Source organism: Caretta caretta, chromosome 1, assembly GCF_965140235.1.
Source record: "Caretta caretta isolate rCarCar2 chromosome 1, rCarCar1.hap1, whole genome shotgun sequence".
NCBI lineage: Eukaryota > Metazoa > Chordata > Testudines > Cheloniidae > Caretta > Caretta caretta.
This window is the reverse complement of record NC_134206.1, coordinates 198,498,100-198,526,099: the sequence shown is the minus strand read 5'-3', so window position 1 is coordinate 198,526,099 and position 28,000 is coordinate 198,498,100. Positions and strand designations below refer to the sequence as shown.

The 28,000-nt window shown below is 38.1% G+C and overlaps 1 protein-coding gene across 22 annotated transcripts in view; it reads right to left on the bottom strand.

Moving 5' to 3' along the window:
* The window catches only part of ABI3BP (ABI family member 3 binding protein), a 311,874-nt gene that overhangs the window by 108,374 nt on the left and 175,500 nt on the right, over positions 1 to 28,000 (bottom strand). For 19 of the 22 annotated variants that reach the window (XM_075118479.1, XM_075118481.1, XM_075118468.1 and 16 more), the window contains 13 exons: positions 21,148 to 21,228; positions 19,177 to 19,251; positions 15,462 to 15,527; positions 14,993 to 15,067; positions 13,804 to 13,860; positions 9,189 to 9,263; positions 7,104 to 7,178; positions 6,027 to 6,101; positions 5,022 to 5,099; positions 4,424 to 4,498; positions 3,582 to 3,656; positions 2,087 to 2,161; positions 958 to 1,032 (listed from right to left, as the gene is read on the bottom strand). In XM_075118479.1, coding sequence (XP_074974580.1) covers positions 958 to 1,032; positions 2,087 to 2,161; positions 3,582 to 3,656; positions 4,424 to 4,498; positions 5,022 to 5,099; positions 6,027 to 6,101; positions 7,104 to 7,178; positions 9,189 to 9,263; positions 13,804 to 13,860; positions 14,993 to 15,067; positions 15,462 to 15,527; positions 19,177 to 19,251; positions 21,148 to 21,228 — 957 coding nt within the window. The remainder of the gene's footprint in view (positions 1 to 957; positions 1,033 to 2,086; positions 2,162 to 3,581; positions 3,657 to 4,423; positions 4,499 to 5,021; positions 5,100 to 6,026; positions 6,102 to 7,103; positions 7,179 to 9,188; positions 9,264 to 13,803; positions 13,861 to 14,992; positions 15,068 to 15,461; positions 15,528 to 19,176; positions 19,252 to 21,147; positions 21,229 to 28,000) is intronic. The other 3 variants (XM_075118477.1, XM_075118474.1, XM_075118489.1) reach the window with 3 other exon arrangements.

Sequence of the window (28,000 nt, the reverse complement as noted above, 5' to 3'; positions counted from 1 at the left end):
AACGGCTGATTATGGTGGGATTAGCAGAAAGCATATTCTTCATGTAGGCTACATCTTTATTGCCCCAAACACCATAAAAGACTGTTTCCACAAAGAAGAATGAAGATGCACATCTTCAGTGGCTTGTAGAGCTGGTTGGAAAATAGAAAGTCATTGTTGCAGAAATTTTTGGTTTCCATTGAAATTTGGCTTTTTATTACATTTTCAAATTGGCTCCAGGGCAGCAGACAAACACCTTACCAGAAATAAGACAGAGCTTCAGGATTAGCAATGATAGCTTGAAATGGCTGTCAGCCACTTATGCAGTAACCTGACCTGGCTCTTTGGGAAGTCAGTGCCATAATACACGGATCTCAGAGTAGCAGCCGTGTTTGTCTGTATCCGCAAAAAGAAAAGGAGTACTTGTGGCACCTTAGAGCATTGCCCAAATAAATCTGTTAGTCTCTAAGGTGCCACAAGTACTCCTTTTCTTTTTTCATAGTACACGGAGTCTACATTAATTTGAGGCATCTTGATTAGAAGCATTTGAACTTCAAGGAAGAAGACAACCATTGCTATTGCACAAGCCCTAATTTTTGGTCAATTTCTAGTGATACTGGGATATTAATGGGAACTTGATCCATGGGCATCATGCCTCCTGGCTAAAGGCCAGATTGTGATCCTCTTACATTGAATAGTACCTTATCCCCGAAGTAGAGTCACATCTGAATAAGAGTATCCCTATGGAATAAATGCAGAATTCATAATACTTTATATAGAGAAGGGAAGACGCGGCAAATCATTCCAAGTTCAGTGATGAATACATAGTTATTCTCAGGATCCCATCTGGACTGATCAGTGAGACTAGTAATAGAGAGATGATAGACTAGATACACTTGCACAAACATGCAATCATACCGATTTCTCTGTAGTTAAAATGAAAAACAAAGCGACCATACACTGTGGAAACATCATTACCTAGTGTTGTCCTTGGCAGTTCAAGGGGGTTAGAAAATTTAGGTGTATTGCTTTCCAAATGAATTGCTTTTTCTGCTGTTGAAAGAGAAAGAATTTAGAGATACATATATGGAAGGTAGCAGCATCTCTAGAAGAGATAGACAAAATTGTCTTAATAATACAAGAGTTAATTTTGAACAGAGCAAAAAACCTTTCTAAGGAGTTGTCGTTATAGCGAAAATGTTTTAAAAGTTGGCTCATAATAACTGATGCAATTCCAAGACTTAAATACGACTATGTTAACAAGCTTCAGTGGTAACTATTTGCCTTGAAGTGGATAATATTTTTAACCAGCAAGATTTTAACAGAATACTTTGCAGGGAGTCTGGAAAGAATTATAATAATGTTGCTTGGTCTCTTACAATACTGTTTAAATAATATCTTATTACACTATAAAATTATGTATCTTTTTAGCTTTATGACTTCATTATAAACCATGCATTTTTAAAATGTTTTCATGGCTTTATCTTTGTTTATGCAACTCCAGACAAGTCTGGATGTGTGTGATATTTTCTTTCCTTTGATCTACATCACAGGTTAAATTCAACCATGGTGTAAAAACATGGTGCAATTCGACTGCCTTCATTTTGTATCCACCTGCTTATCTCCAGGCCTGAGTTTCACCCCTCAGAGTTCTACAATTTTAGATAAGCCTCAACAGATGCTAACTATCTATCACTGCATCTGTACTCATCCTATAGCAACAGATGAAATGGTAGAGATTGGTAACCTATCCTCAAAAGCAAAGCAAGAGACTTTTGATTAAGAGACTTTTAAATTTATGGGCCAACCAGGGTCCTGTTGAGCAAGCATGGGCCAATTCATGATTTCAGGCGGAAACAATGTAAAAACTTGATTCCAACCCCAAGCCCTGTGCAACTTGGTAATTCAAGCTAAGTTTTGCTTCAAGTTTTTTTTTATTTTTCCAAATTAACATTCCAAGTCTAACTCAAGGGATGCAAACCCACACTTTGCATAATCCTCCTGAGAACTCAATCTGCTCAATTTCACTTAGGATGCTTTTAAAACAAAATACATTAAATTACAAAAGTAATAAATTATTATAATACTTGGCATGGAATGTAATTACCAGGTTTAGTTCTTGGCATTTTGGGTTTGGCAGATGGTTTAGGTGTAGAAGGAACAAACTTTGTTTCCCAGGGAGCTGAAAGAAACAGACTAGATTATACAATTTTTCTTCTAATTCTTTTCCTTCTAAAAGGATCACTTTGGTGAAGCAGTGATACTTCAAAATGGCTTCTGGAAATAAAATCAGTTTTAAAAAAGGCCTCGCAAAACTGTCATGAAAACTTACTTGTCCAGGTACAAAAATGATTAGTTTGCCCTTTACTACAATGACTGATACATAATTAAAAATTCTAATTGTGTTTTACTTGTCCATCAAAAAAAAAAATTCTGGGCAAGCTAGGAAGTTGAATTTTGCAAGAGAAGTCTAAAATATATAATATATATTATATTGTATATATTCCTGAGTTGCCGATCAATTTTATGCAACTGACAGACTTAACTGGATGAGGTTTGAAAAGGTAACATGAATTCTTAGAACTCTCAGCTATTCAAGAAGAGAGAGATTCTGGCAGAGGTAGAAAGCCACGAAATGAATAACATGCAAAAGTGGAATTATCTCACAACTGCAGCCCCTGGATTCTATTTATAAAAAAGCAGCACTGTTTGGAGGAATGGGGGAAATATTAGTACGTCTAAGCAGTTCTGCAAACCCTGAAGCTGTCGTCCCATAATTGCAGGGGTTGAAACTGTAGTTAGCCAGTCTGAATGCTAGCCTAAGGCCTTATTCTGGGAGGCGAAGTCTGTGAAAGTTGAAGGTGACCAATCAGCACCTCAGAAGACAGGGCCAATAATTTTGCCTATTTTATAAAACAGGATAATGAGATTGCTTCCAAGATAGATTCAGGAGGAAGAGCTTCACTGCCATAAACAGAGTGGCAATGCACTCCTATGAATAAGTATATGTGAATTCACTGAGAAGAGGTTTTCAAACCTAAAGGACTATATGACAAGATACCTAGAAGCAGGATAAAGACTAATGTTTCTAGTGCCACAATAGATCTCCTTAGAGAATATTAGGTTTTTTTAATGTAAAGAAAAAACCCAAAACTTTCCTTTGAGAAATCTCCTTACCCAGCTTTGCACTTAGTCTTTCAATAGTTATTTTTGACATACGAGTGGACGGTTGTCTTTTTGTGTATGATCTCAACAATTCTCAAATAATGAGAGGCAAATTCTGTTTACAGAGATGCACATATGCCTCCTATTGAGTTTATTCAAGGGCAGATATTTTATCCTTACAATAACATTGATAAAAACCACTATTCTGTGGACAAATTCAACTTAGAAAAGAAACTAAACTCATGAATGTGAGTTTGGGTCTGTTCTTACAGTATTTCTCTCCTAACAATTCTCCTGTATAAAAGAAATAGATCCAGAAACAGAATGAAGTTGGCATGATTAGCAGTGATGGTATGAAATGGTCTTCAGTGATGGAATTCTAATGATGGCTTGAACAGAAATACAGATTGACACACAGCTACTGAAACATTTGTTACCTAGTGTCGCCTTTGGCCTTTCAATAGTCTTTGAAGCTTTAGGTGTACTATGCTCCAAAAGTGGTGGTTTTTGTGCTATAAAATAAAAAGAATCCAAGCATAATTGAATAGTACAATAAAGAACATCAGTAACAAGTTTAAGATGTGGGAGGTTTAAAAGAGCTCATCTAGTATTTCCTACATTCCTTTTTTAATATAACATTAAGTATACAAAATAATAGAACATAGACTGGATTGTTGAACATCTGGTAACCTATGATCACCAGTACTTGGATCGTGAAGGGGGCTCTCTCCTCTTTTGACCTTGAATAGAACTGTGACAGGGATCCAACTGTTTCTGATCAAAGGAGCAGAAAAGGAAAAAAAGCACCACAAGACACCGGTTATGTCATCATGATCAAACGGCAAGATCCAGCACACAACTATGGACCCTGTAAGGGGCTTCCCCTTCTGTCAATCACAGCTATTTTCACTGAAAGGAAGCTCCCCTGTCATGACATCCTGGAAACAAATGAGTAGAATGTACAAGGCACCAACATTGTGCTGGGACTAACGATGTGTTGTACGTACCTCATAATTGTACACAGCAAGGCAGAAGTTAATAATATAGTTAAAAACACATGCAAAAAGTATTCCCTGATTTTTTAAGTAATTTACGAAATTGTGAAAATTCTTTGCATTGTATCACCATACTCATGCTCAATTGTCTGATGATCTTGAGTCTTGCTCGGTATGGATCAGATGCCTTTATTCTGTTTGCTTCCTTTGTAGCAACACCATAGGATATTTTTTTAAAGTATGTTCCTGATATATTGAATTGAATAAATGGACTACTTAATTACCAGGTTTCACATGCTGCACTTCTGGAAGAGGAGATGGTTTCAGTTTAGAAGGAATAAGTGGTGATTCATTTGGAGCTGAAAGAAAGAGCTTGGTTTATAACTAACTACTTCAGGAATCGTTCAAGAAATTGCACATGCCACAAGTTTGCAATGAAGAAGAAACAATTCAGTATGGAATGTGAAAGTCAGCTGAGGACATCAGCATTCAAAAGGGGGTCAGGGATGGAGTACTAAATTGTTGTGCATTAATCAGAAATAAAGTCAATGTTCCAAAGATGGATACAATTAAAATCATAGACATGAGGGAGATAGATGATAAAAGGATGATGGAGCTCTCCATGCAAGTTTCATTAGCTGATAGTTTTACTGCTTTAAGAACAGTTTCACTAGCATCAACTACATTCCTACAGAGAAGTGAATCAAAAGGTGTTAGAGTCTTTGGTGACACAGGAAAAACAAGAATCTACAAGTAGGATAAAGGTTAATGATTCAATGCATGAAATGATTTTATGGAAGAAATGCATTCCTGTGGGGATGGGATGTTCTCTGATTAAACAGACACAGTGTGACCATTCGCTGTGACAAACAACAACATTACCCAGCGTTTCTCTTGGCCATTCAAGAGGACTAGAAGTTTGAGGTGAGAAAGATTCCAGAGTGGGTTCACTTGTTGCTGCTGGGAGAAATGTTGACAGTTACAAGAGAGCAAAGAGCTTATGGAAGAAAGAAGTTGCTTCATGGGTAAAACAATTTTGTTCTACAAGAAAAACTGAAGTATGCCACTGATTCTTGAACATTATTTTCAGTTTACCAGTTTAGTATGTGTTAGAGATGAGCTCAGCTTTTTGAATTGCCTTGTTATGGTAACCATAAATCATGGTATCTGTGAATGTGCAGAGATTTTGGATGTTTGTTTAATTCCTTCCTGCCTTCACAAAAATAAATGTGGACTAAATTCTCATGATCAGATTTTAGGTCCTCACATGGCTTACCTCGTTATTTTGAGTTATGTTGCCACACTTATTAAGATGACATGGAGTAACACGAAGGAAGAGAATAAAAAGGACATGTTGTGCTGCCAATTACTCAAATACTGACAACAGATGATATTTGGTCCAGAAAGCTGACAACTGATCCAACTATTGTCACAGTTCTGGAGAATCAGGTGTTCAATGAGTTAAATAACTTAATGCGCCTAGGATATTCTTTTCCTTCATATAAAAATTGTAGTAGTTTTACAGTACTTGTCTACAACTTTACCATCTACAACATGATGTTAATAGAATGTTTTGGATAATTATTACAGAATACTATAGTACTTTTTAGTATTTGTTTCATAGTGTTATCTATGCAGCATATCTTTCCAGTTACTGACAGGAAAACTGACTGGTATGAGTTGCCACACACAACATAGCTGTGAGACAACACAAGTTAATGCCAGTTTCTCAACAGCAATACGGTTTGGATGCTTGCTAAAAATTCAGCTGTAAGGGCCTTATCCAAAGTCCACTGAAATCAATTATAAGACTTCCATTTATTTCAATGGGGTTTATATCTGACCGTGAGCCACTGAATGGTAAAGACTCTGTAATAATTATTGTACCTGGTTTGAGATCTGTTATATCAGGCTCATCGGATGTTGCGGGGTTTGAAAAAACAGGATGAGTATCATCGAAAGCTAAAAAAAGAAATGGGTAATAATGTTTATTATTTTTTTAAATTTAGATTTTTATCTTCTGAGGTACTCAGTTAAAAGTCAGTGGTCCAGCCAATCTAATGAGTGAGCATCTCTTACTCTAGCAATGGAGCAGTGCTGATAAGGAATGAGATCTAAAGGCCAGCAATTGAAATTACAGTTCAAATGGAAACACACACAATGCAGTGAAGGCTAATGTTTACTCAGGTGGTTCATTTCATAGGTCTTTAAGCACCCTGAAAAGTACAAAGACAAAAAAGCTTCTGACGCAATCTGCTAGGATTCTATAAGCATCGAGTATTCAAGGAACAATGGCAATAACATGTCTTTAGAGCTGGGCAAATATTGCAAAAAATATTCCTGCAAATATCTGATTCAATTCGCACCCCGTTAGTGCTTTGCTTTCTATGGACAGTCTGTGATGGAGTTTTACCAACACAAATGTTCACGGAAAGGAAGCAATATCATGTTAATTATGGAACAAATTATATAACTAAAACACAGCAAAATGTTTGTGACCAATCCATAAAGTTAAAAAATAATGGCCAACAAATTTTTGAACAATTTTCAATTAAGTGTGACCTGCTCATGGATACTCTACCAGCAGAAAAAGAAATGATTAATTCATCAGATAGATAATTCACTACAAATTATGTACTCAGCTCTATGCATGATTCACCAGGCTTCATCAGTTACATGAGAGTTAATAAACAAACAAACAAGAACACCCCAGTAACTGCTCTTGACATTGACAAACAAAAATGCCCCAACCGGTGATAACCTTAGCAGTGAAACACAGACTGGATGTTGGTTCCTTTAAAAAAAAAAAAAAGCAGTGAGTATAGCTGTGAGATTTACTGATGACAATCAGCATGAATTATTGGTATGGCAGATGACTAAAACAAGGAAAGACTCCCAGAATTAGCTGTGATGACAAAACCAAAGAGTTTAATTAAAGAAAGAAACTGAATGTGTCATTATTACCCATTGTTGTTCCTAGCAAATGAGATATTCTGGAAATTAGAGGCACAGATGTTTCCAGGTCAGCACTATTTGTAGCTGCAGGAAAAAAAAAGGAAACAAATCTGAGATGTGGCCGCATACAGTGTAGTGAGGGGTGTATGTGTGTGTGGGGAAAATAAGAGAGAGATTACATTATATTCCTTTGCAAGGGCCTAACAATGCTGTTGATGTTACATAAACAGATTAAAGGGCCTTTTGGCACCCAGGTAAGAAACTCATTTAATAAAGTTTTGCAAAAATGTCATTATCTTAGTATATGCTAAAAAGAAAAGGAGGACTTGTGGCACCTTAGAGACTAACCAATTTATTTGAGCATAAGCTTTCGTGAGCTACAGCTCACTTCATCGGATGCATTCAGTGGAAAAACATATATAGTATATGCTGTAATTCTTTATAAATAGGTTCAGCAAAGTAGTGTGCAACTGCGTGCACACATTTGCCTTCAACTATATCTAAAGCAACAGACTGGTTCCTTATGCTACACCTTTGCATAAAGGATTAGAATAAGGTTTAGAATGTCTACAGTAAACACTGCATTTTCCAGTTATAGATGCCCCAATATAGCTCTTCATGAAATTACTTAACACTGTTAGTTTTCAATGTTCAGGTGTTTTTTTCTTTCATGCTGGACTTGTGTCCCTGGTATGAATTAATTAAGTTTAAAATCAATCACTACAAGCAGTACATTTTATATTATAATCTAACAAAAACGTACACATATAAGATCCCAAGGGATGCTACAGAGTCCAGAGGCAACACAGCAAGGAAGTTCATAATAAACCACAGCTTAATAGTTCATGGGAAGGCTATGACCAGTCTTTCTCCCTCAAACCTTTATTCTGTTCTATTCTATTCAGGCTTTTATACCATGCTCATCACTGTAGTATCGGAGTACTTTCCTATAGCGCATTAAGCACCGTGACCACACATCTGTCATTTGTTGTTTATTTTCCAAAGGGAGAAATGTGCGGAGTGGAGGGTCTAGCTTTGCATGTGCAAGTTCTGTCTAAGAAAACTAATTGCTAAATAAAGACAAAGTCGTCCCAGGGTAAACAATAATATACCCCCAACAACAAAAGTTAATTTAGTGCTGCTGAAAGGCCTTTACTATATTTACAGGCCTTCACCATATTTTTAGACAGACAGATAGTTAGGGAAACAGTTAGAATAGAAGGTGCTCAAGACAACCTACAAATCCCTCAAATGGTGTAGGGAAAAGATATATATAATACTTCAACAGGAATCCCCTTGTATTGCATCCTCTTTTCAAATGACATTGTCTCAGTCAGTATTTACAAACTGTATTGTGATCACTTAGTCTTGTTTGTAGGGTGTGAACCTCAGTCAAGGCACAGATATCTTTATGGCAAAAGATGTCTTTTCTACTGTACATTGTGTTGAGATCATCCCTTGCTTTTTGGTATCTCCACACAGTATTTCTAGCTATCCTCCTTTCAGTGGAGGAGTGGCCTCAGATTGCTATTTCGCTATCAGCTCTGATACAAAGCTAACCTCCAAAGCCTCTGAAAGGTCTGGATAAACCCTCAGACAGTCAATCTTTCTCTGAACTTTTGATTGTTTATTCTACCTTTGCAGTACTGCAGTGGCCTAAGACTTTTCCCCTCTATATGTAAGTCTCACTTCCCAACAGCTGACAACATACTAATCCACATCTTTTCACCAATAATTTTGTATACCTGATATCTTTTCTTGGGTAAAAGGTCACAATCCCAACTGATCCTAACTCCACCCTGCTTTCCTTTCCTTCTAGCCCTGTAGGTCCTTTCCTGATCCCTCCCTTTGGTAAATACCACACTACACAGGCACAATGCCTTGCCAGGGTTTCTGTCTGAAACCTGCATTGTCTCCAGTACAGAAATAGCCAGGATGCATTTGCTGGACTTGGGGGAACAACATGGAATGTGAAATCACACTGAAATCAGACAGAGCTGAGTAAACCAGTTGAAACCTTCAAAACGGAGACAGTAATAAATAACCTTTTTGGTACAAAATATTAAGCTTCAGAAATAATGCAACTATCATTACCAGATTCTAGCTCAAATATTTCTGGAATTTCAGATGTTTGGGTAGTGGAAGAAACATGTAGAAAGTCATATGAAGCTGGAAAACAAAACAAAAAACTGCGCTTTATTAATTGAAAACACCGAGAACCATCATGGAACAACAGCAGCTTCACTTAAAAATTTAAGTCTGTTTCCAGCCTATACAGAAGTATTAGGAACTGAAGATCAGCAGCAGCTGAAACCTACATTGCTATACAAGAACGATCTAATAAAGAACCATATTTATTTTCCCAGACATGCATGAACACACACTATGTACGTGACAGTGATTGCTGAAATCATAGTAAAAATACCACGAAAGATGTAAGAAAATATTATTGACAACCAGAAAGACAAAAATATAGATGAAAGATGACAAGGTAGATGAAAGGAGATTAAACTTTGTAGACAAGCTGAGTAATAGGCTGAGAAATGACTTGCTGTCTAGTGAGCCACGCACAGGACTGGAAGTCCTGATTCTGAAACAGACTCACTCTAAAAAATGTATGCCTAGAAAATTGCTGAAGAGAACAATCATTCACTGGCACATGGGAGGATGATTTACAATAGGTCCAATCCTTCAGTAATGTATTTGATCATATGATTCTTTGTGGGCTTGGGAAATAAGAAGCCACTCTGCCTTAGTTTTCTCATCTCTAAAATGGAAATGATAACTACCTGACAGAGGTTCAGTGAGGATTAACTAGCTAATGCTTGTAGCTTTATTGGCACAGTATTGTAGTACTATGAAATATGTTATTAAAAGCTGTTAGACTTAGAGCGGAGCCGCTAATGGGCATGTATGCAAGAGATGAAGGAAATTAATACTTCCAAATGATATAATATTCTCCAGTGTCCATGTTTGTACGAGAAAGGGATATTGTTCAGCACAAGCAGATAACACAAAGTTAATATGTTCTTTGACACAGTTTTAAATGTGATCTACAAAGAAAAATAATCAACATGGTCTGTTCCCTTTGTTTCTTTACGATGTAAAAAGCCTGAAACGCTCCCTCCCCCAACATAATGAGCAAACAATCGTTCTACTTGTTTTTTACCTTACAAATATCAGGAATATCAAGTCTTGCCTTCCCTGTTTTTGCCTAAGGAGTCCTCAGGGGACCAAAACTGCATGTGAGCTTTCTCATTACTTTCCTGAATGGCAAGGGGTGTTAAATCTTTAACAAAATGTGTTTTCTTCCTCAGTGTTTGCCAGGAGTTTAAGTTAAATAGGTTTTTAACAAAAACAAACGAAAACATTTTAAACTGAGAAAATAGTATTTCCTCTAAATTGTTCAGGGTTCATTTCCAGGGTGCTAGTGGTATCATAACTAGAATAATTCTCCTGCCATCCATACAACAGTTTTCCAGGGGGGGAAAAAGTTTAAAAGACCTTAATTTCTAATGCTAAAATAAGCGGGGCGGGGGGGGTGGTGATGAGGCCTTCTTCATATATTTTACAAATACCAGAAAAACCAAAACTTCTTTTGCAGCTAGCCTTTAATGAACAGACATAGAATCAAGGATGTAACTCTCTCGTGTAAAGGCAGATATCACCATGTGAATGGAATGGGACCTGAAAGCTCAAAACTATAACAAGACACACTACTTTCAGAAAAATCTTCCCTTCAGAACCCAGTTGGCTGGCTGTTTTCTCTATCTAGGCAAGTTTCTAGTGTACTGTAATCTATGTAACCTTTAAATATAGTGCCAGGACTATCGCCAGGGGAAGCTAATGACTAGAATACTCAAGAGAACCCAGAGCTCAGATCTTACCAAAGGAAAAGAAAGATGAAAGTAAACTTGTCTGCTAGAGTATCGGCAGAGAGAAAGCTAGGGACTATCTGGGTAAGTCTACACTGCAAAGTAAAACCGCAACACTGTCTCTGAGACCAGGTCAATAAAAATAGCACTGCAGACATTCCTGCTCAGCCTGGAGCCTGGGCTGAGACCCTCTCCTTTGCCAGGTGCCAGACAGCGCAGATGTACCCTCTGATGCTGCAAAATAGCTGATAAAAGTCATTGTGGTCCCAGACTTGAGCTGAAACTTAAGGTTTACAAGTGGCCATTGTAACAAGTATTGTAAAGTTTATCATTGGTTGGTTAGCTCAATTAATTAGAGCAAGGTATTAATAATGCCAGCAACCAGGCAGCAATCCTCACAATGTCTGCAGCTTTAAAAAAAGAGACTGATCTTGTGGTTAAGGCATAAAGAAAACACAGAAGGGGCTAAGAAGATCTGGGTTCAACTCCTCCCTTTACCGTAGACTTTCTGGGTGACCACAGGAAAAAAAATCACTTAATCGCTCAGTGCCTCAGTTTCCCATCTATAAAATGGGGAATAATATTTCCATTCTCCCACCTCTGGTCTGTCTTGGATGTTTAGATTGTAAACTCTTTGGGGATCAAACTGTGTTTTATTTTATATATATATATATATATATATATATATATATATATATACACATACACACACACGTGCATACACATACACCAGCTACCATAATGTGGACCCAATGTCAGCAGGGTCCTCTATGTATTACAATAATACAAAAAACATCCACAAGTCTGAGGAGGGTCAGGGAGATGCCAATAGATCAGACTTCATCACTTCTATGCCATGAAACTGCACAAAAATCCCCCCCCCCCAAACTAAAGAACAAAAATCCCACAATGTATCACTACTGCTTTTAACGGTTTTGCCAGCAGTATGTTTTTCTGGGTTTGTGAAACAGCAACACATTTTTCTTTTTTACATTAGGTAAAATGTAGTTTCTGTATGTGGACAACTATCATTTTTCACAGTTGAATCCTCAGCAGGCAAGTAATTAGTAGTTTAGCACAATTTCAACACAAATCTTTTAACTACCTATACTTTTTACATGAAGAAAGAACTATGTGTAGCTCAGATGCTTGTCTCTTTCATCAATAGAAGTTGGTCCAATAAAATATATTACCTCACCCACCTTGTCTCTCTAATGTCCCAGGACCAACACGGCTACAAGAATAGTACAGACTACATTTTTTACACTCATCTTCAAACCCTGCAAGATCAACACTCATTCCTACAATCCTGCAAGATCAACACTCATTCCTACTTTTCATCTATGCAGAGAATTTTTGTAACTGGGTGGGCTGGACTAGTTGAAACAAACACTTAATGCAAACCACATGCAGGCTATATGTTTAAAACTTGACATCTTTAAACTATTTAATTTAATAGTCAACAAATGTTTCTTATCCACAAAAGCCTCTCTATATCACAAAGACAAAAACATGATTGGGGAAGGAAACGCTCTTGAAAGTTATAAATAAGTTTCCATTCCATTCACACAAGGTCAACTGCAAATTAACAGTGTTGGTTATCAAAGTTCATAAGAAGCAAGTATGCTAACGAGTGGCTAACTACACTATAGTTAAATTTCTGTGTAAAAGTGCATTTTCAAAGTGCTGTAATATATTTAGGGCCTGATTAACCATCGCTTTACTACAGCTTTACACTGATGTAACTCCATGGAGTTACAATGGCATAAAACTGGAGTAACATAGTCGTGAAGAAAAGAAAAGGAGTACTTGTGGCACCTTAGAGACTAACCAATTTATTTGAGCATAAACTTTTGTGAGCTACAGCTCACTTCATCGGACGATGAAGTTGCAGTGGGGGAGGTTTAGGTTGGATATTAGGAAAAACTTTTTCACTAGGAGGGTGGTGAAACACTGGAATGCGTTGCCTAGGGAGGTGGTGGAATCTCCTTCCTTAGAAGTTTTTAAGGTCAGGCTTGACAAAGCCCTGGCTGGGATGATTTAATTGGGGATTGGTCCTGCTTTTGAGCAGGGGGTTGGACTAGATGACCTCCTAAGGTCCCTTCCAACCCTGATATTCTATGATTCTATGATTCTAAAACAAACAAACAAACAAACAAACAAACAAACAAACAAACACCTAGATAAAAGTAATTAAAGACACTGTCATACGTTTGGCGCATTAAGGTAAAGAGAAGTGGTGGGTGGCACAAGATTGCTTAATAAAAGATTATGAGCCTTTAGAGAACAACGGGCTGTAATTACCAGATATGGTTAGTGCTTTTTCTGAAGTTTTGGGTCTTGAAGGAAAAAACTGCATTTCTCACAGGGCTGAGAGAAAAACTAGATTGTCGTTTCCGAGATCATAACAGAATGCTTTGTTAAGCACAGAAAACATATGCCATCAACTTAGTGACAAAGCAGTTGGTCAGCTGCTAAGTCTCCTTTTAAATTAAAAGTCAGTACATTCCACAGTGCAGTCTAATGACAGCAGCTTGAAATTGCCTCAAAAGTTGGATGGAATTCTCAGCTTTAAAAGGAAACAGAATTTTCTGTTCACACAAAGACAACACAGTCAGAACCATAAGCATGGGTACAGCTGCATGCTACACGTGTTCAGTGTGTTCTGGAACAGATGACTGATTAAGCAGTTTCATAATGTGCTTGAAAAAGGGAAATAAAAGAAGTGTAAAGAATAAGCTTTGACAGTATGAACGGGAACTGAACTGAATTCTGTGATATGGAAATCTAAAAGGTATGATATTATACATCGAGAAAACATCATCCTCATTTACCAACTTCTGCTTTACTAGCTTCAGGTGTAACAGGTTTCAGAGTTGTTTGAATAATTACTGTAAGAAAAAAAAAATAAATCCATTTGAGATGGTCAGATTCTATTGTACACCTCACAAATAATTTCTTTACGTGGTTGCCATTTCGTGTTGCTATGTAGTTTAACAAAATTGCATTTAAGCGTTCTGTACAGTAATGAATGGGACAGAATTGCAGATTATACTTTTTTTCAAATGCAAACGGCCTTGGAACTAAGGAAGCCAGAATTAGTGACATTATACCAACCTTACAGGTTATGTGGCATCAACTGTGATAGATCTATTTTCCAATAAAGGCTTTAGATCTGATTCTCCACTACTTTGCACTCTGTGCAGTCATTTATCCCTGTGCAAAGTATATGTAACATACCAATATGCACATTTGTTAGCTTTCTCACCCCCTTTGCACTAATTTTTCACAGGGGAAGAGGGCTACACAAGGTAATTTAGTGGAGAATCAGGCCCTTACTCTATTCTACATTTTATTGATTTACATACCACTTTTACTTTCAAATCATTTTCACAGCAGAAACAAGGCATGAGTTATCTGTGAGAAATAGCAGCTTGCTACTGGAGTGAGGTAACTGGTCACTCTGAGCAAAGTTTTCAAACCTGGGTGCTTAAAATTAACTTGCAAATCTATATTGAGACTCCTAAAAAAAATGGCCTGATTTTCATAGGTGCAGAGTGAATGTAGCTACCATGGATTTCAGTGGTGTTTGTCAATGCTTAGCATTTCTTCAGATCAGGACACTTAAATGTAGGTGTTGAAACATGTATTTAGATGTTAACTTTAGGTATCCACTGTAAGCCGGGTAAAATTTTAAGGCACTAGGATTGTATACAATAATACTTTGTTATATCCATTTGTATATAATAGGTCAACTGCTACTGTACTTAAAATATGGATGATCTTACAAATCTAATAAACGTATATGAGAAATTTAATCATAATGATCCAGGATTCTAAAGGTGTCAAGCAAAATGTTGTAAATAAATATGCTACTTCATACAGCACATACATGTCAACAGTATTCTTGTTCCCAAAGTAAGTTATACAGAGTAAATTAAGCTAACCACTTTGACTAAAAATACAGAGATGTCTTCTAAATTTACCTGCCAAAAAAATTAATTTGACAAGAAATATAGTTACCAGATTTGGTTGGTAGCTTTTCTGGGATGCCAGATGGTTTGGATCTTGAAGAAACAAGCTGTGTTTCATCAAAAACTGAAAAGAGAATCTGAGTTTAAAATGTTGAGGGACTTCAGAGGTGATGGGACAGCATGGCACTCAGCTACAGCCAAGTTGCACATTTCAAGATGATGCTGACACAGGGGAAAGCAAGATGGTGGATGGGCAGAAAGTGAGCTGTGAGATGATTGTGTAACATGAAGAGTGAGGTTGGTGACAATATGTCCTTTTAGCAGCAAGCCATTAAATCAGTTCAGAAAATGCTTTTCAGGTGATGATTATGAGGAAACGGTTGATACAGCAGGATCAAACGAAAAGTTTTGCACGTGAGGTTTTGAAGCCGAAGTGTTTGAGCAAACCTTAAGACTATCTTTAGCAGATAGAAGATATGCCAAGATGATGGAAAAAATAACAATCATATACGATTTACCCATCACTGTCCCTGGGGTTTCCATGGAAGGAAAAGATGTAGATTTCAGGGCTGGTTTCTTGGCAGCTAAGAGCAAATATGAAAACAATCCTGAGATATTGGGGTAGGCATTCTTTGCACAAGTGGTACCAACTCATAACTTTAAAACAGAAAAAACATGTTCGTATTTGGTGTTTGTTTTTTTTTAATCATTTGAGTTTTGGAGAAGATCTGAACTCCCTTGATCTATTGCGGTTTATGAAAAAAATCCAAATATTGTGGTTTGGGCTCATTTTTAATGAGGATGACATAAATATATGTTAAAATCAGAACTAATAAACTAAATTGTTTTCTGTTTCATACAGTAGCTGTCTGCTTTCACATCTATTTTCAATCAGATTCTGAATGACTCATTTTATCAACGGATATGATCCCATGTTACCACCCTGATCAGCAGAAAGGGGAATAGTGATCTTGGACATTATGCAAACAAATACCACATTATTCACAGCTATTGGCAGCAGGACTTTAACTGTATTTACACCCAGTAAGAACTATATGATATTTCCCAAAAGTATCACACTAAACTGCAGGTGTATAAAAAAAGCTGTCTTTTTTAAAAAGTTAAAATTCAAAGTAAATTGGCCATCCACAAAGTTTCTAAATTAAAAAGATGCCTCTCTGTGGTATAATCAGATACAAAAATAAATAAGAAAAACATTCTGGCGGAAAGCAGGGAAAAATTTATGTAAAACACAACTAAAGATATATTCACAGAAACTAAATTTTACTCTGTTTGCTGATCTTATGAGAGATCTGACACTTTCTTGATGCAGTTAATATAAAACCCACTTACTAAAATGTAACTTTTAAAAAAATGTAACATTTTAAAAAGCAATTCAGAAGATAGTCACTTGAAACAATAAGTCAGATACTGTGCAGAAAAGCAAGGTGGTATCATAGGCCTTGTAAGTGTCCTGGCCTCTCTGAGAGTATGGGACTTTTCCCATTTATTTCAATGGAGGCAGGATGAAGCCAAAATAATACTCTTTAAAAAGAGATTCACAAGAATCATGCTCAAGGTTTGGAAAATCCAGGCTAAAGGACCATGGTATTCAAATTCTATAGGCTGGAACACAGTGTCGAGAGCGATAACAAAAGCATCCAAGCCCCAATCCTGCAAAGTTGTTCAGGTGAAAAGCCCTTACCAACCACATGGAATGGCACTGACTTCATCTGGTATGTCTACACTCAGGCGTGCTGGAACAATTTGTATCGTGGGGGTGCTGAGAACCATTGAACGAAGCTGTAAGCCTTGCCTATGATGGAAACCAATTCAAGCCAGGGAGTGCGGTAGCACCTCCAATTCCAGCACCTATGTCTAATCTGTAATGAAAAATCCCATGGCACCAAGTCTCAGAGCCTGGATCAGATGACTTGGGCTCCCAGGGCTCAGGCTGTGGAGATGAGAATTGCAGTGTAAACATTTGGGCTTGAGCTGAAGCCCAGCCTCTGAGACCTTCCCCTGTCTCAGAGTCTCAGAGCCCAGGGTTCCAGTTCAAGCTTGAATGTCTACACTGAAATTTTATTGCCCTGCAACTTGAGCCCAAGTCAGCTGACCTGGGCCAGCCTTAGCCATGCCACGGGTCTTTTATTGCTTTGTAGATGCGCTCAGCGAGATTCTGACTGTGTAGATCTCCCTCCCAAAATCAGGGTCCAAACCAGAACAATTAAATCACACTTCATGCTATGTGGTCTCAATGGAAGACCTCAAACGCACAATTTAGAGCTAACCCGAAACAAATTATGTGAATGAAATGCTAGCTTTGCCAGGTGTATCACTATTCTATTTTTTTACCTTTAATTTTGGAAAGCACATGTGGGATTAGATTATTAGTAGTATTATCCCTAATAATTTTGAAGTCAGTAGCTATATTTCAACAAACCATGTTCTTAAAAATTACTGAACATCCTCTCTCTTTAATACTCACTTTAATGGCTTTTCAAGACGTACAATTAGTTCACGGGAAGATGGGGTGTAAATCTACCTCATGCTAGCCTGCCGTTCACTAATTGTTCACGTGGACCCTGAAATTGCTCACTAAGATTTCCCTATGCACTTTGATCTAACCCACTTTGAAATGGGAGTAGATCTAAGTGTACTAGGGAACTTTTAGGGCATGACAGCATGGTCCACACATGGTGCGCAGCATGCCAGTGTGAAGTAGATTTACACCCCAGCTTGCTGTGCACTAACTGCTCATCGGGATGAGCCCTAACTGTATCTTACTGGATCTCTTTCACAACAATAGAAATAGATGGCTGTGTTCATTCCATAGGGGAGAGAGCTGCTGGCCTCAAAGCAAATCCAGAAATGCTGTGAAAATTATAATAAATCAGAAACAAATTCTAAAATCTTTACCAAATTTCTACTCAGCCCTAACTCACGCTGAAGTCTACGGGAGTTTGCTTAAGCATTTCCATGTTCGGGACTTCTTTTGCATGAAGTACATGAACTGAAAAGTACATGCTCTAAATAAACTGCCACTATCACATGATAGGCTGCAGTAGCGTTTAGTGCAAGAATTAACTGAATCAGTACTGTCTCAGGGGAAAGAATACCACTTACCTCACCTGAGTGTTAACTAAGCCTGAGCATACTTAAGCAATGAAATTCATGTTCGCAGCATTACAATGGGGTCTTTTGAGTTCATCTTATCTATAAACTTGCAAGTTAGAATTTAGTTGTGAAATCAGGTAAGAAAAAATGTGCTCTGACACAAATTCAAAATAAAAGACTAAAATAACGTAAGTCAAAAAATCAATCAATCAATAAATATGCTCTAGCTCTTGTTAGTAATCATTAGACTTTTTCACTAAAATAGTAGTGAGGTTCACTAGCTTACTACTCTAACACCTTAGCATGGGCAAGGATAGTTTCCACTGGACTCTATGGGAACCACACAAATGCATCCTGGGACAAAATTATGCCCTACGGCAATTGTGGAAGGGTTGTCAGGTTCTCAAGCACAACAGAAGTGCTATGGTCTAAGGTTAAAAAAAATCAGCTGCCGCTTCTGGGTACCCAGCTGGAGACTTATTAAAGGGGACTGATTATCAAAGGGCAAGCCCTCAACACTTTATGAAAATCAGGCCCTTTTAAAATGTGCCAACAGTTGAAGCAACACAAATAACTATTCACATTTGAAAATTTAGGCCATAGGTACATCTCTAACAAGAAGAAGCTAATAACTTCACTAGACAAATCAACTATTTAACAAAGTCATTACACAGTCCACAACTTTGCTGTTGGATGGAATGACAGTTCAGCTGAGAGATACAAGCCATCTCTGAAACTGAAGGGGCATTTACAAGGAAAATGCTAAACCCATGGAACAGATCTTTCGCAAAAAGAAGTTTTTATAGCTCTACTAACTTAATTGGAGCTGTGACAATTTACATGAGCTGAGGATAGTCTCCATATCTTCACAAGTCTTCTAACAAGATTTGTAAGTAAATCATTTTGAGCATCATGTCACTAAAATCAAAACAAGACTTATGTGGAGCCATAATTTTGCAGTAGAAAAATCTCATGGCTGTAGCATTATAAATCATACAACCACATTATTGTATCTGAGTCATTAAAACCACAAAACCCACCTGGTCATACTACCAACAAATATAACTCAAATAATATTTGTCTCGAAACTCTCAACTTTAGAAATAAGGCAATTACCAGGTTTTGTCTGTAGTATTTTTGGAGTATCAGATATTTTGGATCCAGAAGGAATCAGCTGCATTTCATTAGAAGCTATGGTAAAAGAAATAATGAGGTCTTTATTTGCTATGGGTCATTGGGAAAACATGGCACAGAAATTATTCCAGCACACACAAAGTGCATGCCTGAAGCCAGCAATATAAGAATAGGCTGACCACTGAGATACAATTTCATAAATAATGGAAAGAAACATTGTGGAAAGACAGAAAGGAGACTGGAACATGAATATCCTCGGCTCTGTCCTGAACCATCATATGAAGAATCACCTGTCTAAGGAAGACAGAAATAAATATCCAACAATGAAAGTTTATCTGCTTTGCAGTTAAGCAGAGACAACCATGATTTAGTTCTCTTAAAAGCATCCTCTAAAGCAGTGCAGCCAAACAAAGTTAACCTTGCCAAAGAAACTGCAAAGGAAAAAATTGGATTAAAATAAGCTGCAAACAAAACAAAACAAAAAATCACCATTACACAATATTCCCCTGGGCTTCTGAAATGCAGGAGGTATTTTAGTGTTAGGAAATTCTGGAAGCCTGTTTGGAACTGCGAGGGGGGTGAGGGAAAAAGAGAAAGTACAAAATTGATGGGAGTCAGTAGAAATCTGAAAAAAAAAATGTGTTTGTTAACACTTGCGGTTCTCTTTGTATAGTATAACAAAAAGACCCTTGTCCCTACATTCCAGTGCTAGTGAATTCAATACAATCTTTTCTTTTATTACTCACCCATATACCTACTAAGTACAGAGTTGCATACATCATTCCATGACTATTCATGCCTGCGCCCCTCTTTGGAAAATCAAGTAACTAGGGGCCAAATTTTCAAAAACTATCTCTGGATTTTTGTTGACAATTTTGCATAGATTTGTGTGTATAATACAGGTAGTGAATTTAACATTTTGACATTTCTTAACGCAGAATTGTGACTGCAAGAAGACTGTGGATGCTGCTCCTAACAACAAAACAAAAATGAGTAACTGTTAATGGAGAAAACACAATTTGCAATACAAAGTTTGTGACCAGGATTTTGTATAGGACACTTTTTTCTCCAGGAAGAAAATAAAGATTTCATGCCACGTTAAGCCTTAGTGAGTCATAAGAGTCATACAAATGACATTTATATTTTAATTGACATTTGATGCCATCAGACAATCTTCCTTGAGTTTTTGATGTTTTGAGCATTTATACATTTAAATAATCAGTTTTGTAATATAACACAAACTGTGTAACCTGTCACAACAGGAGGCTAAAGATCATTTTTAACTTCACCTATGTAGATTTGCATTGCTTTTACCTTGAAAATATACAAGTGTTTTTGTGATTTTTTTTCACACATTAAAAATGGAGCACATGCCATTCTGCAGAGATGTCAGTAGCATAGCATCTCTTATTCTAGAGATACACCTGTTACTGAAGGAATCCAGTCAGGTGAATTTATTATTTTAATGGCACCTACTGTGCATAATAATGTTACAGTACCTGTGGTTTATAGTGAAAATTGTTTCCATGTTATAAGTAATGTATTACCAAGGAGGATTTCCTTGAAGAAGGATCTTGAGAGAAAACCGAGGAGCTGGTCGTTTCTCTTGTATCTCTAGAGCATTACTACTAGTGCTACACCTGGTTACAGACAACCCAGAATTTAGTAAAGGGCAGGACAGAATATTTGTTTGAAAATGAGAATACTTGGTATACCTATCAAGAAAACTTTACCAGAGACTATCATCTCACAACGACAGCCTTCTGTACTACATTTTATCTGAGATATATAAATTAGTAGCTGTAAATGTAAAATAACCCAGTAAAATGTAATTAAGATTTTCTTTGGAACAGCTCGCTTCTAAAGTGTTGTAGTAAAAGGTAGGAGAATTCTGGAGCGGAAAAAAGAAGCAAACACTATATATAGAAGCTAAATAGTCGTCAAATTAGTTACCCAGTATGTTCTGAGTTTGTGCCAGGTCAGGTTTAGGAGTTGATTTTGTTTCTTCAAGTCCACTCTCAGTTTCACTGTGAGCTGGAAAAAAGAATCTAGACTTAATTTTGAATCAAGAACATAAGAACAGCCATATTGGGCCAGACCAATGATCCATCTAGCCTAATTTCCTGTCTTCTGACTGTGGCCAATGCCAGATGCTTCAGAGGGAATGAACAAAACAGGCAATCATCAAGTGATCCATCCCCTTTAGTCCACTCCCAGCTCCTGGCAAGCACATGCTAGGGACGCTCAGTGGAGAGTGTTGCATCCCTGCCTATCCTGGCTAATAACCATTGATGGACCTATCCTCCATGAACTTATCTACTTGTTTTTTGAACCCTGTTATAGTCTTGGCCTTCACAACATCTTCTGGCAAAGAGTTCTACAGTTTGACAGTGTGCTGTGTGAAGAAGTACTTGTTTTGTTTGTTTTAAACCAGCTGCCTATTAATTTCATTGGGTGACCCCTATTTCTTGTGTTATGTGAAGGAGTAAATAAACTTTCCTGATTAATTTTCTTCATACCAGTCAAGATTTTATAGACCTCTATCATATTCCGCACCTCCCACCCCCCCAGCATCTCTTTTTCAAGCTGAAAAGTCCCAGTCTTATTAATCTCTCCTCATATGGAAGCTGGTTCCATATCCCTAATCGTTTTAGTTGCCCTTCTCTGTACCTTTTCCAATTCCAATATATCTTTTTTGCATTGGGGTGTCCAGATCTGCATACAGTAGTCAAGATGTAGGTGTACCATGGATTTATATAGTGGCATTATGATATTTTCTGTCTTCTTACCTATCCCTTTCCTAATGGTTCCTGACATTATTTAGCTTTTTTGGCTGCTGCTGCACATTGAGTGGATGTTTTCAGAGAACTATCCACAAGGACTCCAAGATCTCTTTCTTGAGTGGTAACAACTAATTTAGACCCCATCATTTTGTATGTATAGTTGGGATTATGTTTGCCAGTGTGTATAACTTTGCATATATCAACATTGAATTTTATCTGCCTCTTTGTTGCTCAGGCACCCAGTTTTGTGAGGTCCTTTTGTAGCTCTTCACCGTCTGCTTTGGACTTAACTATCTTGAGTAATTTTGTATCGTCTGAAAATTTTGCCACCTCACTGTTTACGCCTTTTCGAGATCATTTATTACTATGTTGAACAGGACTGGTCCCAGTACATACCCCTGGGAGACATCACTATTTACTTCTCTCTACTCTGAAAACTGACCATTTATTCCTACCCCTTGTTTCTATCTTTTAACGAGACACTGATCCATAAGAGGACCTTCCCACTTATCCCATGACTGCTTACTTCTTGTAAGACTGTAAGCTTACAAGTTTCAGAGTAGCAGCCATGTCAGTCTGTACCCGAAAAAGAACAGGAGTACTTGTGGCACCTTAGAGACTAACAAATTTATTTGAGCATAAGCTTTCATGGGCTACAGCCCAATTCATCGGATGCATAGAATGGAACATATAGTAAGAAGATATATATATATATATATATATATATATATATTAATTAGCCTCTTACTCCATGTTCTCTGTGTGTGTGTGTATATATATATATATATACACACACACAGAGAACATGGAGTAAGAGGCTAATTAATTAAGATGAGCTATTATCAGCAGGAGAAAAAAAACTTCTGTAGTGATAACCGAGATAGCCCATTTAGACAGTTGACAAGAAGGTGTGAGGATACTTAACATGGGGAAATAGATTGAATATGGGTAATGACCCAGCCACTCCCAGTCTCTGTTCAAACCCAAGTTAATGGTATCTAGTTTGCGTATTAATTCAAGCTCAGCAGTTTCTCGTTGGAGTCTGTTTTTGAAGCTTTTCTGTTGCCAAATTGCCTTCTTTAAATCCGTTACTGAATGGCCAGAGAGGCTAAAGTGTTCTCCTACCGTTTTTTGAATGTTATGATTCCTGATGTCAGATTTGTGCCCATTTATTCTTTTGCATAGAGACTGTCCGGTTTGGCCAATGTACATGGCAGAGGGGCACTGCTGGCACATGATGGCATATATCACATTGGTAGATGTGCAGGTGAACAAGCCCCTGATGGCGTGGCTAATGTGATTAGGTACTATGATGGTGTCACTTGAGTAAATATGTGGACAGAGCTGGCATTGGGCTTTGTTGCAAGGATAGGTTCCTGGGTTAGTGTTTTTGTTGTGAGGTGTGTGGTTACTGGAGAGTATTTGCCTCAGGTTGGGGGGCTGTCTGTAAGCGAGGACTGGTCCCAAGATCTGCGAGAGTGATGGATCATTTTTCAGGATAGGTTGTAGATCTTTGATGATGCGCTGGAGAGGTTTTAGTTGGGGGCTGAAGGTGACGGCTATTGGCGTTCTGTTATTTTCTTCGTTGGGCCTCTCCTGTAGTAGGTGACTTCTGGGTACTCTTCTGGCTCTGTCAATCTGTTTTTTCACTTCAGCAGGTGGGTATTGTAGTTTTAAGATTGCTTGATAGAGATAGTCTCTGTCTGAGGGATTGGAGCAAATGCGGTTGTATCTTAGAGCTTGACTGTAGACAATGGATAATGTCCTGGATGGAAGCTGGAGGCATGTAGGTAAGTATAGCGGTCAGTAGGTTTCCGGTATAGGGTGGTGTTTATGTGACCATCACATATTAGCATAGTAGTGTCCAGGAAATGGACCGCTTGTGTGGACTGGTCTAGGCTGAGGTCAATGGCGGAATGAAAATTGTTGAAATCACTGTGGAATTCCTCAAGGGCTTCTTTTCCAAGGGTCCAGATGATGAAGATGTCATCAATGTAGCGCAAGTAGAGTAGGGGAGTTAGGGGATGAGAGCTAAGGAAGCATTGTTCTAAGTCAACTATAAAAATGTTGGCATACTGTGGGGCCATGCGGGTACCCATAGCAGTGCCACTGGCTTGAAGGTATATTGTCCCCAAATGTGAAATAGTTGCTGAACACAATGCCATCAACAGCCTCAGGAACAACTCTGACATCATAATCAAAAAGGCTGACAAAGGAGGTGCTGTTGTCATCATGAATAGGTTGGAATATGAACAAGAGGCTGCTAGGCAGCTCTCTAACTCCACCTTCTACAGGCCATTATCCTCTAATCCCACTGAGGATTACCAAAAGAAATGACACCATCTGCTCAAGAAAGTCCCTGAAAAAGCACAGGAACAGATCTGTGTAGACACATGCCTAGAACCCCGACCAAGGGTATTCTATTTGCTACTCAAGATCCATAAACCTGGAAATCCTGGATGCCCCATCATCTCAGGCATTGGCACCCTACCAGCAGGATTGTCTGCCTATGTGGACTCTCTCCTCAGGCCCTACGCTACCAGCACTCCCAGCTATCTTTGAGACACCACTGACTTCCTGAGGAAACTACAATCCATCAGTGATCTTCCAGAAAACACCATCCTGGCCACTATGGATGTAGAATCCCTCTACACCAACAGTCCACACAAAGATGGACTACAAGCCATGAGGAACAATATCCCCGATAATGTCACGGCAAACCTGGTGGCTGACCTTTGCGACTTTGTCCTCACCCACAACTATTTCACATTTGGGGACAATATATACCTTCAAGTCAGTGGCAATCCTTGTAAGCTTTTGTTTAGCCAATGTCCACAGACTGGTTTTTGGGTTTTTTGGGTTTTTTTTGGTTTTTTGAGGCAGCCAACAAGCTATGCTATAGGATTAGAACAACTTCTGCAATAGCACAGCTCCACCATCATTAAAACTTGTAACTTTGATTTGAGAAGTGAAATCCAACATGGATATGATTTTGGATTTCTTTTGTGGCAGTTTTATACAGACAATAGGAAAATAAACCCCCACAAAGAGTAAAATTGAGATCTGGAGCTCATGAAGTGTCTTTGCAAAAGTTTGCCAAATTCAGTACTTAACCTGCTACAAACAAAATGTATAATACCACAGTGATATACATAAAACACTTTTCTCCACCCATATGGGACTGTTTTATTAGTCTAACACTGAAACTTTACGATGGAAAGATTCACCAAGGTTATCCTAAACTCTTCCCTCTGTCCAGTATTATTATTACATTATACTTGTCAGCTGCTGTTCATTACTATTATGTCTACTGATATAAAGTAAAGCACCTGTAGTGTATGGCGTATTTGTTCATCATAATTAACCTCAATTGCTACCCAAATTTTACTGGGCTAGTGCACAACCATGTGCACCCAGTACTCCTGTGGACCTAAATAACTTTTTTGGGTGTGCAAGGACTACAGGGCCAACTTATTAAAGACCAAATTCTGGCAGTTGTTTTGTCTAGCAATAGATGCCATCCAGAAAACTGATGCACAGCAACGGCAGAAGTTTTCTATTTCATTCTGAATCACTCCATGTAACACGAGCTGCAAAGGGACATTCCAAGATAGAATCGAGATGTGAGTCAACAGTGTTGCCAAATCATATTTGGTGTTTTTCTTAAAGCTTCAGTTCATAGATTTTAAGACGAGAAAGGACCATTAGATCATTAGACTCATAGACTTTCAAGCTAGAAGGGACCATCACAATCATCTAATCTGACCTGCACATTGCAGGCCACAGAACCTCACCCATCCACTCCTGTAATAGATCCACAACCCTAACCTCTGGCTGAGTTACTGAAGTCCTCAAATCTTGATTTAAAGATTTGATTTAAAGTTAAAGAAAATCAAGCACTGACTATAGTTCAAACCAGCAAGTGAGCCGGGCCCCCTGCTGCAGAGGAAGACAAACCCCTCCCGCACAGGGTCTCTGCAAAACTGACCTGGGGAAAATTCCTTCCCAACCTCAAATACAGTGACCAGTTAGACCCTGAGCATGTGGGCAAGACCCAGCAGCCAGACACCAGGAAAAGAATTCTCTGTAGAAACTCAGTGACCTCCAAATCTCCTCCATCACTGGCCACTGGAGGAATTTACTAACAGCAGTCATGGATAGGATATATGCCATTGTACTGTAGGCAACCTCATCACATCAGCCCCTCCATAAATTTATCAGACTCAGTCTTGAAACAAGTTAGGCTTTTTGCCCCACTTCTCCCCTTGGAAGGCTGTTCCTGAACTTCACTCCTCAGATGGTTAGAAACCTTCATTTAATTTCAAGACTAAACTTCTTAATGGCCAGTTTCTATCTATTGATTCTTGGGTCAATATTGGCGCTTAACTTAAATAACTCCTCCCTTTCCCTGGTATTTATCCCTCTGATATATTTATAGAGAACAATCGTATCTCCCCTCAGCCTTCATTTTGTTAAGCTAAACAAGCCAAGCTCCTTAAGTCTTGTCTTGTAATGCAGGTTCTCCATTCCTCTGATCATCCTACTATCCTTTCTCTGCACTTGTTCCAGTTTGAATTCCTCTTTCTTAAACATGGGAGACCAGAATTGCACATAGTATTCCAGATGAAGTCTCACCAGTACCTTGGGCAATGGTAACAACTCTTCCTTATCTCTACTGGAAATACCTTGGCACAAAATCAGAAAGGCTAAAGCACATAATTAGTTACATCTAACACAAAAGGGACATAAAAGGCAATAAGAAGAAGTTTCTTTAAATACATTAGGAGCAAAAGAAAGAATAAGGAAAGTGTAGATCCTCTGCTTAGTGGGGAAGGAGAGCTAATAATTGATGATGTCAAGAAAGCAGAGGTGTTGAATGCTTATTTTCACTTAAAAGGGTGACCAGATGCTCAATACAATTAATATTAACAATAAGGGAGAAGGAATGCAAACCAAAATAGGAAAAGAACAGGTTAATGAATATTTATATAAGTCATAGAATAGTTATACAAGTCTGCAGGGTCTAAAAAAATTCAACCTACGGTACTTAAGGAGCTAGCTGAAGCTATGTTGGAATCATTGGAAGTTATCTTTGAGAACTCATGGAGGATGGGTGAGGTCCTAGGGGACTGGAGTAGAGCAAACATAGTACCTATCTTTAAAAAGGGGAACAAAGTGAACATGGGGAATTACAGACCAGTCAGCCAATCTTCAATACCTGAAAAGATACTGGAACGAATTATTAAACAATCTATTTGTTAGCTCCTAGATGATAATAAAGAATAGCCACCATGGATTTGTCAAGAACAAATCATGCCAAACCAACCTAATTTCCTTCTGTGACACGGTTACTGGACTAGCGGATAGTGGGGGAAGCAGTCAGTGTGATAGATCTTGATCTAATGAGGCTTTTGGCACAGTCCCACATGATGTTCTCATAAACAAAGTAGGGAAATGCACTCTAGATGCAATTTTTATACGGTGGGAGCACAACTGTTGAAAGACCATAAAAAAGTAGTTATCAATAGTTTTCTGTTAAACTAGGAAGGCGTACCTAGTGGGGTCACCCAGGGGCCTGTCCTGGGTCTGGTACTATTCAATATATTCATTAATGACTTGGGTAATGGAGTAGATAGTATGCTTATGAAATGTGCGGATGACAACAAGCTGGGAGGGGTCACAAGCACAGGATTAGAATTCAAAATGACCTTGACAAATTGGAGAATTGGTTTGAAATCAACAAGATGAAATTCAATAAAGACAAGTGCAAAATATTTCATTTAAGAAGGAAAAATCAAGATGGGGAATAACTGGCTAGTGGTAGGTTACAGTGGATGACAAACTGAGTATGAATTAACAATGTAATGCAGTTACAAAAAAGGCCAGTATCATTCTGGGATGTATTAACAGGAGTGTTGTAAGACATGGGAGGAAATAGCCCTGATCTACTTGACACTGGTGAGGCCTCAGCTGGAGTACTGTGTCCAATTCCAGGTGCCACAATTCAGGAGAGATGTGGGCAA